The sequence below is a fragment of the Gymnoscopelus braueri genome, assembly GCF_963280865.1.
Source record: "Gymnoscopelus braueri genome assembly, chromosome: 6".
NCBI lineage: Eukaryota > Metazoa > Chordata > Actinopteri > Myctophiformes > Myctophidae > Gymnoscopelus > Gymnoscopelus braueri.
Window position 1 is genome coordinate 55,047,532 of NC_137607.1, and position 11,521 is coordinate 55,059,052.

The 11,521-nt window shown below is 40.6% G+C and overlaps 1 protein-coding gene across 1 annotated transcript; it reads right to left on the reverse strand.

The window, feature by feature from the left end:
* Nucleotides 1-132: 132 nt before the first annotated feature.
* Nucleotides 133-10,676, reverse strand: ubxn6 (UBX domain protein 6). Its single transcript, XM_080431403.1, has 11 exons — nucleotides 10,454-10,676; nucleotides 9,529-9,686; nucleotides 7,472-7,530; nucleotides 7,142-7,270; nucleotides 6,319-6,416; nucleotides 6,106-6,181; nucleotides 5,394-5,478; nucleotides 4,961-5,180; nucleotides 2,672-2,802; nucleotides 2,417-2,565; nucleotides 133-2,024 (listed from the first exon to the last, which is right to left on the reverse strand). The coding sequence occupies exons 1-11, from the start codon at nucleotides 10,537-10,539 to the stop codon at nucleotides 1,899-1,901; spliced, it is 1,317 nt and encodes a 438-aa protein (XP_080287529.1). The 5' UTR covers nucleotides 10,540-10,676; the 3' UTR covers nucleotides 133-1,898.
* Between the last annotated feature and the right edge of the window lie 845 nt (nucleotides 10,677-11,521).

Here is an 11,521-nt window from a genome sequence, read left to right on the forward strand (position 1 = left end):
AAAGCATTTCTGGGTGGGCGGGGACCTAAACAAGATGGTGGGTTTACTCACAATTAAAAGTTTAAGATGGGGGACTGGGGTGAACTAGCAACAGGTTTACCTTAGTGTTACTAAACAACACCAAAAGACAGTGCAATCTTTATTTCTTTTTTAAATTACAGGCAGGTTAGAAACCAATAGAACAACACTCAGAACTTCAATGTATGGACAGATCAAACAATGTTTCTTCACTACTCCGGTGTAAATAAGATGCTTTGCCAATGAAACATCAACATCCATGTACAGAAAACATGTGGGCAGCCGATGGACAGCAGTGGTGTGAGCGCACTGGCAAAATTATAAGTAATGTTGAGTTGGCTGGTTGTACAACACATTCTACACAAACCTGACATTTGGCTTAAGTGCTTCCAGTCCCCAGTATCCAAGCACCATCATTGTCACACAGCCCGTTTGCCTCGTTTGTATGGAACACAAATTGTTGTGAGAGGTAGGTTGTTGTCATCCAAGCCACCCACATACAGGGTTAACCATGCATTTTCTCAATTAAATTAGAAGTGCACATACAGTAATGCCTTGCGTGCATTCAAAAGCATATAACGTGTATGGCATTGTGCCACACCAACCTCCTACGATGAAGGTAGTGAACACAAAGGGTGGAGGAAAACATGAAATTATTAAATAGGGAATAGAAACTTGAGCAGATATACCAACAATGAAGCATGTCTGTTCAGTTTCTCATGGGATTCATTAGGCTAGTGTGCTCTATATATTTCTATGATCTCTTTGTGGAGTGAAATATAGACCATTTTAATAGTGCCAGAAAGCAACTCTAAGCACAACCACCACTTACTAAATATTAGAGCTGCAAGTAATTTACATGACAGCCTGTCTGCTTAAGCAGGTTAGGTTAACCTTTTGTAAGAGAGCCTCTAGAATTCACTTGTCAATTGAGTGCGACAGAGTACAAAGCCATAAAATAGAATCTCCAATTCTTAAGTTCCCATAAAAGGTCTCTGTACATAATCTAATTTCAAATACTCACAGCTGAAAAGTGCTTGTTAGGTCAGAAAAATATAATTAAATTATTAATTTAAAATATATAATAGCGTAGCTTCATTATCCAGGCAGAGTAGGTCATGTTTATACAGTTATGGACTTGACCAGTCAACCATTAGTAGTGTCATAATAATGTCAAAGCTACACAAGCAACTGAAACATACCTAGCAGTCTTTTGAATACAAAGGAATAGGGTTTTTACTTGGACTCATCTCAATTCATACAGAATCAACAGACTGGTAACACTCCCGTTTCAATCCTGCCGCCATTTTACATAACCCTGAATGTATTCCTCTGTCAATCCAACTGTTATGTAAGAACGATGCATTAGTAGAGCAAAGGGTGACAGTTAAAACAAGGTCTCCATATGCAATACAGTAAATAGTATGACAGTTTTTGCAATGGTACAGAGAGGAGTGCTTCCAGCCTGTTGTACAGCATGGACATTCGGGATACAATTGTGTATGTATGTGTGTACAGTATATAACATTATATACACACACAGCATATATATAGTATATAAAATAACACTGCATGTAATTATCTATCACTTGCGTCCCTCAACAGACTTGTGTTTCAACGGTTTGCTGAGATGGGGTGTTTATGACGTTATCTCCACAGTTGAAAGGGGGATAATGAGAGGCTCAGCAAGACAAGGGGATTAGGGTGAAGTTGCCCCTAATCAGTAGCAATTTGGGTTCTGGTATGGAAATATCTCCACTAATAATTTGGTTTGTCATTTGCGGAGAGAAGCTGGCCCCCAGTGATGAGGTACAACTTCACCCCTGACGCACCAGGGAGGGGGATAGCAGGGAGAGTTCAGGGATAAAGGGGAGGTCGGCTCAGCTAAGGGTCCGAATGTTCTCCAGTAGCTCTGGTTTGAGAAGGGCAGGGCTCTTCCCGCCAGCAGCTGTAATGTCCGCCAGCACGGCTGGATCCCAGGAAAATGTTAACAGAGCCGCAGGGACCTGAAACAGAGCAACATATTGTAAAGATGCAGTGTTTAATTACAATGCTAAACAAAGCAGAGAGTCATTTTCTTCACTGCTTTCTCTGCACAATTGCATTTACCGCTAGACCCTGATGTTCATGCCACAGATGAACAAAGTTGAATTGCTACTTTTATCGCACCTGTAGTTGAATCAGGACTAATTACTTATTTGTAAAGAACTTTTCAAAACAATAAAAGAATATGATAACAATAATGAATACATACAGTAAGTCAGTTGGCAAGAATAAAATATTTTATAAATCTTTTAGAGTTCATCCCACAGATGAGTCGACACCTCTTAAATATATGCATTCATTTGTAATCATTAACACTATGTTACATTGTCAGTGGATCGTAGATTCCGCTCACCAAATTACATTCAGCGAGGGCTATTTCTTCAGACTCTTGTAGCTTTTGTGCTCCGGGAGCAATGAGCTCAAACGGCTGCCAGCCATCCACAAGAGACTCCCGTACAAAGCTGAACAGCACCGGCATCCGGTCCCAGGCGTAGAAGATTCCTGGGATCAGATCACACACACATCAGGTCAATCCAAACCTTGATCTTTTTGTATTAATTGTACTGATGGGGCATTGGGGACAACGAGAATGATTATGTGACCTGACCTTGCAGCAGGTTTCCATCAGGTAGTCTGATTCTCAGGAGAGTGTAATTGTATTTCCTTCTCTCTCTCTGCTCCTCTTTCTCTCTCATTGCCTTGGTGCGCAGCATGGCGCCTTTCTCCACCAGCTCACTCCTGACAAACATATGACCACAGACACACTAGTGACTCTAATGGCTCCAATATAAGGATAACAAAACAAGCAGACAAGGAAAAACGTCTTGTTCTCGTTGTAAGCCTCGACCGTTTATCATCTTTATCAGTTGCTTCCGTTTTCTTTGAGAGGGGAAAGCAGAATAGTGTTATTTTCTCTCCCTCCAATCACTCATTGGGTGGTGGAATAGGTCTCAAAATCACACTTTTAGCGCATAAATGAATGCAAAAAAGATCACTACTTTCGGTTCCTCGCTCAGGGCACAGGACCAACTGATCCAACATCACTTTAAAGGTTTCATGACGTTCAGTTTTACCACACATTAAAAGTCTTTGTCATGGTCCTTCAAACGTGTATAGAAAGTTTTAACAAAAAATTCCACTCCATTGATCCATGCCAGGTGTTTTTCTCTCACATTTCTAAAGCCTTTTCAACTGCAATGAAAAAAGAAATCTTTGCCTGCGGGTGTCGCTGGTGAGGGATTTTGCCTGTCAATCATCGCCTCTGCTCCGCCCCCCCCAAAGGAAAGGATAGGGGAGGGGAGGGGCGAGGAGGAGAGTGGGCGGGATTAATCGGCTGTGAACTCACTGCCGAAGGGCCAAGCTCAGATTACTTTTCAGCCTAATTATTCAGAAAACCCCAGACCACAGAAAATCCACTGAATGTTCAAAGTTCAGATTTTTTGGGTGTAATTGAGGTCATAAAACCCCCCAAAAAACATAAAAAAATCACACCCAGTGTGAAGTGGGCGGTGTCTTGCTATCTAATCACAATACTGAACATTGGGACAATGTGTGATTCACTTAAAAAAAACAACAGCCAAGCCAATCACAGTCCTGAATAGACTGTGATTGGCCAATCACGGTGCAGGGTTAGGGGGGTACACTGGTGGCCAATCCTAGCGCAGGATTGTGGGGTTCAAATATCCAAACCTCACATATAGGGGCGGTTTCACCGCCCAAAAAAAAAAGAAAGTGAAAATGAATGTCATAGAACCTTTAACACATTCCATGCCAGAGGTTAATATCATAATGTACTCACCAGTGCCAGCGTTTTATTGTTGTTTTTAGTTTTTTTCATGTCGCCACAGACCTCGCTAAATAAGTTAAAAGTGCGCGTTCATTTGGTTCTAAACACACAGGGGATCTGTGTGAAACGGCCAGCGAAAGCCGTTTCGAAATCCCATCCGCCATCTTGAAGATACAGCGGTGAACGCTAAACAGTGATCAGCGAGGAGAAAAACAACAACCGAGAAAATCGACTTTTAGACAGGATCCCAGACAGGAAGCGGATACGATCGAAAAAAACCGGAACCCGAATAATTCACCGGCTTCGAATGCTATCAATGCATTGAATGGGAGATTATCACGTTTTATCAGACCATTGAATGGGCGAGTAGGCGACGAGTAGGCGATATACGGACCTACCCGCGATTTGTCAGACCATTCATTGGGCGTAATCAGGAGCTACTGACCTACTTGGAGGCGGAGCAGTCCCCACAACAATATTTACGATTCTGTGCCTATCGGTACATAACTCCAACGGCGCTGAGTAGGCTCAGGCGAACGTCACACCGTTCAGTACGGCAACTCGGTCGCTTTAGCTCCCTCGGTGGTCCTTCACGGGGTGACAGTTCGCCTGAGACTGCGCGCCTCCGTCATGGTCCGAAACCAAAACCAAAACCGAAACTGAACTATTTAAGTCATCTCCGTTGGTAGGTCAGTATGTCTTGATAACACCCAATGAATGGTCTGATAAATCGCGGGTAGGTCAGTATGTCGCCTACTTCGCCCATTCAATGGTCTAATAAAAGGTGATAATGTCCCATTCAATGCATTGATAGCATCCGAATCAGGTGAATAATTCCGTTTCCGGTGGTGCTACCGGAAACGGAAGTAGATCAACAATTTCAGAAAGTGCACTTTTTGTTCATTTCGAGAAAAAAAAAAAAAACACCGGTTCGCGTAGATCTACGCGATTGGCACGTGGCGGCTTTAAATAGGTTCGCGTAGATCTACGCGATTGGCAGTCAATGTGTTAAGGACATTTAGAGAAAATCTAATATCAGTGTTTGCAGTGGTCATAGTCAAGTCATATGGTCGGTCTGTATGGAGTTTAGTAGTGTGCGACCACTATTACCTCTGCTGCTGCTCTTTCTTCAGTTCCTCCGCCGATAGGTTGTAGAACTCGTGAGGCAGCTCAAAGTGTGTGGCATTAGGAGAGGGTCTGAAGGCCTGAGGCTGTCTGTTCAGCTGAGCTCTGACTGGCTCCCCTCTCTGGAGGCGGTCCCTCCTCTCCATCATCAGCTCCAGCTCGTCGGCACTCTGCTCTGGTAGCACCAGGAACTCCTCTTCCTCCTCTGCTCTCCAGGAAAGGTGTACACGAACAAGTGTTTTAGGAGGGAAAGGGACAGAGTCACCGAGTATTTATTCATGTCAGAAATGTGTGTTATCCTGGTGCATTATGAGTGTATTGTTGGAATTTTAAATGTACGTTTACAAAAGCTTCACAGAAAATCAAAGAGTCCAGTAGCAAGTGAGCACTGGGATATTGATGTCCAATATCAGTTTACCTTGTCCATCCACAGGCATCATAGCGCTTATAAAGCCCAAGGCCTGCAGAAACTCTCTGCTCCCCTCAACACTGTGAACCTTCTCCTGCAGAGCAGTACAAAGAAAACAATAATGATGGAACAAACAGTCAGGCAGTGGTGGAAAAAGTACTCAAATTCTTTACTTAAGTAAAAGTACCAATACTGCAATATAAAAATACTCTGTTACAAGTAAAAGTCCAGAATTAAAAATGTACTTGAGTAAAAGTACAAAAGTATTGGCATCAAAATGTACTTAAAGTACCAAAAGTAAAAGTACTAAATATTTGAAAATAGCAGATCTACAAGCCCACAACGCGTCGCGATGCGACGCGTTGTGAGCTTGTAGATCGGCTATTTTCAAATAGCCTATGTATAAAATAGGGCTAAAGTGGTTAATGTATGTGTTATAATATCATAGTTTATATCTGAAAAGTAACTAAAGTTTTCAAGTAAATGTAGTGGAGTAAAAGTACAATATTTGCCTCTGAGATGTAGTGGAGTAGAAGTAAAAGTATTGGAAATTGGAAATGCTCAAGTAAAGTACAAATACCTCAAAATTGTACTTAAGTACAGTACTTAAGTAAATGTACTTACTTACTTTCCACCACTGCAGTCAGGTGCCATGTTTTCTTTCAAAAGCATAGTCTGCATGTCAGTCTTTGATGAGGAGTTTCATTAAGCATAAAATTACCTGGAACACCCTGTTGCTGACTTTGATTTTCCTGTACTTCTCTTCTGTAGGGTTCTTAGACACATTGTCAACATACCTGTTGAAAATATAATTAACATATACAGTTATTTTAAGAATAGCAAAACAATTGTACACAACTCTACAAGGAACAAAAACTGTTCATAGATACAATTATAATTTCAAATTTATCATAAACACATGGGGGAATCCTACTTGCTTATGATGTCCACAGCAGCCTTCACTTTGTCTCTGTCTTTGTTGAATGTGTGCATCATCATAATAGAAGCCTCCACAGCATCCTCCTCAAACCTCTGACAGAAACAATGACACATGGTTCATTCAAAACAACAACAGGACCACATTTATCAATCATCTTCTTAGAGGTGATGTATCAAGTTAGTACACGTAAACTCATGTACTGTATATACACAACCCATGACTTCTTAAATATATATATATTTATATATATGTTTGTTTTTTCTGACAATCTAGAGAGAAGGTACTATGTGTGAGATGATATAAATGAAACTGGTTGTTGTAAGAATTGAACGAGCTAAAACCTTTTGAACAAAAAATATTCAGTTTTCATGTACTATCGTTTATTAACATTGAACAGCACCTGTGCCTTCCTTCTATTCTATTTTATTATTATATAAGATGATGTTTGGCAACATATGTGATGTCTATTGTTTGTCTTTTGTTTTATGTGTTTTGTTCTTGAAAACGTAATAAAATGTAAGTGAAAAAAAAAGTTAGTACACGTAAGCTCTTAAAGAAATCAAGTGTAATGGTCAGCATCAGATGCATAACTTCCAATATTATAAGCAGATGGAATATGAAATCATGCTACCATGAAACAACAGATAGCATTTTTCTCCTAGTATGACAGTAGATTTCAGACCACATGACAGCTTAAAATTCTATTTTCACCAAGCAATAACGTTGTATTAGACTTTTCTGCCATTATAACATAGGAACACATACAAATTTCAGGTGAAATAATACGTTTGAAAAAAAGCTTAACCATCTGACCTACCATAAAAATGGCCTCTTTGAGGCTTACTTCTCTGTCACTTTTAGTTAAAGTGGCTCCAGTCAGTGGACAGGTAAAATACACTCCTGACACCGAGAGACAAGCAAAGTCCTTCACTGGTACTTGGGATTCCTAGGAAGAATACATATTATTTTCAGAATTATGATTAATATATATGACCAATAAACCAATCAAATAGTGGATCTCCAGAAATCATATAAACATATATTCAAATATTTTCCCATTTCTTTCCATAGACAAACTGTTAAACTGTGGTTGTTTCACTTCCCTCGCCTTCCCCTGATCATTTGCTTTAATTGCGGTAGTTCTCACCTCTGCTGCCTTTTCTTTTCCAGCGAGTGCAGCCGCCTCTGCCTCCAGTTCTCTTTTCACTACAGATGGAAAGTCATGTCAGACAATGAGTCTTTTCAAATAATCTATTTCTTTAACACACCCATATAATAATCAGCATCCATTATTTAAGTGATAACCTCACATCTACAGGCTTTCCACAGCACCTAGGGAAACCCTGGTTTCTACCCTATTTGCTGTTCAGTTTGATCCAATCTAGAGCCTGCCTACTCTATCCATGCATACACAGATCGTTTCTGTAACCTCTAGATCGAATATACAAACTGCAAAGCCAATTGATCCCAGTCTATTTACGTAGTATTGAATACACAGGACCACAATGGAAACAAGCCCTTAGGGCTTTTTGTGCAGGGTCCCCACACATTTTTAGCAATGAATTTCCAAAACTTTTCCAAAACTTTTCCAGAATATTTAGCCCAATTTCCAGGCCTATATAACAAACATTCAGCGCAATAATGTGTCTCTTACTCCTATGTACAATGCCCAAAGATAGGCAGTGTAGCAAAAATAAAGCATAGAATATAGAATGGTACAATTCCATTCAAAATTTCGTGCAAAATTAGGGCATAGCTCACTGGAATACAAGACTCATTATGGCATCCGTATGACTTATTTTTTAAAATAATATTGCCTTGCATTTGCCCCATTTATGAATTTAAAAGTAATGAAGGATGCAAGGATGTTTTAAATTACACATTACACTTTTGTTGTAGGTTTTCCTATGTTTTTCCTATTAAGTTTTCAACAAGAGGATACTGTCAGACACGAGGAGGGATGAACATAATTATGTAAAACAAATCAAGAGTGGTAAACTTAAAGTGCCATTTATTTTAGGAACAGTACAGTATCCGGCTAAGATTTGTGGCATAACTTGCAGCCAGCTCTATTCGGGTCCTCTTCTCGCTTTACCCAGTCTTTAAACTTTTCATTTGTAAGACACAAATTATTAAACAAACATTTCCCTGGCATTGTGGATCATACTACTAGTTCAACCGATATATTTTAACTGCATTCGTTTACGCTTCACCGACTATTCACATGTTGCTCGCAATTGTTTGTTGGCACAGCAAACAACACAACCTGCACAAGTTGCCAGGTTGGTGTCACGTGACAAACAAACAGCTCTACAAGCTAACTACTCATCACGCTGCAGCACGTTGTGAGCTTGTAGCTCTGTTATTTTTATCACGTGACCAACCTGGCACCCTATGCAGTGCAACCTAACAATTGAGACATACATTAGGCTGCCATCACACAGCCCGTTCGGCGAAAAACTACTTAGGTTACATATTTTGTGTAATGTTATACATGTTTATGAAAATGTTTTGTGTTAACAAAATCAATAGCCAAAAACAATGCATAGCCCCAAATATGTTTCCAGGACCCTTGATAAATTCCAGGACCTTTGATCAATTCCAAACCTTTTCCAGTACTGGATTTTTTTTAATTGTATTTCAAAATATTTCCAGGAATTTTCATGACCGCTTTTAGCACCATTGTATAATCGTACTATCTGCAAGCTGTTAATAAGGTAGTCAATCAATCAATCAAGCTATGGCCATGATGCTTGGTTACCACACAAACTCATTTTAAGGGTAAGGATTGGCAATGGTTTTAGACTAATTGACCAGTTAGTAAAAGGAAATAACGTAGGTTATTTACAGGCACATAGGGACAGCATATTATATCAAGGCCGGACTACCCATGGAAAAAGAGTGACATGCATGAAGGAATGTAATGAACTACATCATGGGACTCAAAGTAGTTAAATGCATAATCATTTTGATGAACATAAAGTACTATGACCCTCTTTTACCACAAACACAGAAGCTACATGATTTTAGTGACGAGCATCACTACATCATGGAAGCTCACTTTGGTGTATAGGTACATTAAAACAAAAATACCACCCTACAGGTAGTAGTTAACAGCTTGGACACAGAGGGAGACACGCTGATGCTAGCATTGCTACCATGAGCAATGTTTCCACCGCAGATGGTACCCTGGACGGGACGTACCCTGGTTTCTGATAGCGTCCTGTGAGGTCTGGACCTTGGGTCGTGGCTGATGTTCAATCCTGGCCAGGGCTGCTGCCCCTGCCCTCTGTGCCCCTTCGGTGGGTGCATGATAGCGAGGCTTGGCACTTGCACTGCTCTGCACCCCTTGAGGTTGTGAGCTGTAAAGTTTATTTATGTACACACACACACACACACACACACACAGTACAGACAGTTTGTTTATGTGTGTTTATGGTACATTATCCTTAAGACTCTTTCCCAAAATTCACAAAATCTAAAGTTTGGTGACATGCACACACTACACAGTAGAATCCTCAGTGTTAGTTTATCCATTATGTAACTGAGAGAGCACAAAGGTAACTAACAACACTCTCAGGGTTAAATTACAAGAAATTGCAGCATACAAACATTGCAGTTACATGACCCCAATGGAAACAAGCCATAGTGCTTTCTTGGGTTATCCTTTTGTATGGAACTGTACCTCTGTGCTTTTTTTTTTTGCAAACTGTTAATAAAGTATTCAATCAATCAATCAATCAAACAAACAAACAAACAAACAAACAAACAAACAGTCATTACTCCACAGAGTGCTGGTTTATTAATCAGCTGACAGGGCTATTTCCTGGTGGGTGGGCGATTACCGTTATCCTCCATTTACCTCAGAGCTGTCAGCTGGTTAACTAGCTTTTCAGCGGGATTAGGTAGGCTAGAAATCACAAGGGCTTTAGTCTACACTAACCCACCGTAGACACTATGCATTATATAACCCAGTAGTACATTTAGCAAACAGCTAGCCATGCTATTAAACTGCTACTGTAGATAGTAGTAGACAGACAGTGACAGTTGTGTTAGCTGCGTAGCTAACAGAACTCAGCAGAACGTCAGAAAGCTGTTCTACTAGAAAAGGGTAAAGTTTGCTGTTTGCCTGGCTTCTGCTGCTGTGAGTTTCTTCCCAGGTCCAGCAGACTTGAATTTGATGTCCTTCTTTATGTCGTCAAAGAACTTCTTCATTTCGCTGAACTTGGGACAGAAAACGGACCCGTGAAAAGCACAGAAAGATGTATGGCGGCTAGCTTAGCTTAGCGTTAGCAAGGCGGCTGCCAAAACAACAACACTGACTCCAGACTCTGGCAGCCAGTGTTGCCATATTTTGCGAGAGAAACAAGCAACCAGGTATAGGACAACAAGCCCAATTGAGCACTTTAAACATATTGAAAATAGCCTATCTACAAGCAAAACAAATCTGGTACGGGGCTCCCTGGCACAAAACATTTTCCGATGGGGGGGGTTAGGGACAAATATATTAATTTGGGGCTGGGGGTCCATGACCATGACATGAAAATATTTGAGAACCACTGGTTAAAATAATTGAATAATTGTGAAGCGAGCCCAAAGAAGCAACTACACTTTAGAAACAAGCCCCCCAAAAAAACGCAACCCGCGCAACTATATTTACAAGCAACTTCACAGAAAAATAAGCCCAAAGTCGCTTATAATAAGCGGACATGGCAACGCTGCCTGCAGCGCTGCAGAGAAAGAGAGGAAATCTGCCAGCGTCTTTGTCATGGCGCCCTCTTGTGGTGGTAAATGGTTTCTCTCTGGTTTGTGGATCATATACTACAGTCAGAGATCAAGTGCTGGTCACTGAGGGGAGTTCAATATACAAACTGCAAAGCCAATTGATCCCAGTCTATTTTCGTAGTATTGAATACACAGGACCACAATGGAAACAGGGGAGTTCTTATATTATCTTTAACCTGTATCCTTGTATATCAGTAGCCAGTAGTAGAAAACCAGATGGGGAATAAATGCAGTGCATTGCAGCTTTTGTATTAAGTAGGTCGGAGGATTCCTTCAAGGAAGATCCTCTCCTCTAGCCCATTCATGTAATGGTAAATGATGGCAATGTCGCCATCTCCTGGAGAATGTCTGAAATGACAGTACTGCACATTGGTTTTAAAGACATGCCGTATTGCCGTAGAGACAGTGCAGT

Bases quoted from the DNA above. Each gene is read 5' to 3' on its own strand.
- ubxn6 (XM_080431403.1), bottom strand. From the start codon at position 10,539: ATGAAGAAGTTCTTTGACGACATAAAGAAGGACATCAAATTCAAGTCT. The intron at 2,803-4,960 runs GTAATAGTGGTC...TATGTTTGTCAG, and splicing joins AAGAAAGAGCAGCAGCAGAG to GAGTGAGCTGGTGGAGAAAG. The intron at 2,566-2,671 runs GTCAGGTCACAT...ATCTGATCCCAG, and splicing joins TGATGGAAACCTGCTGCAAG to GAATCTTCTACGCCTGGGAC.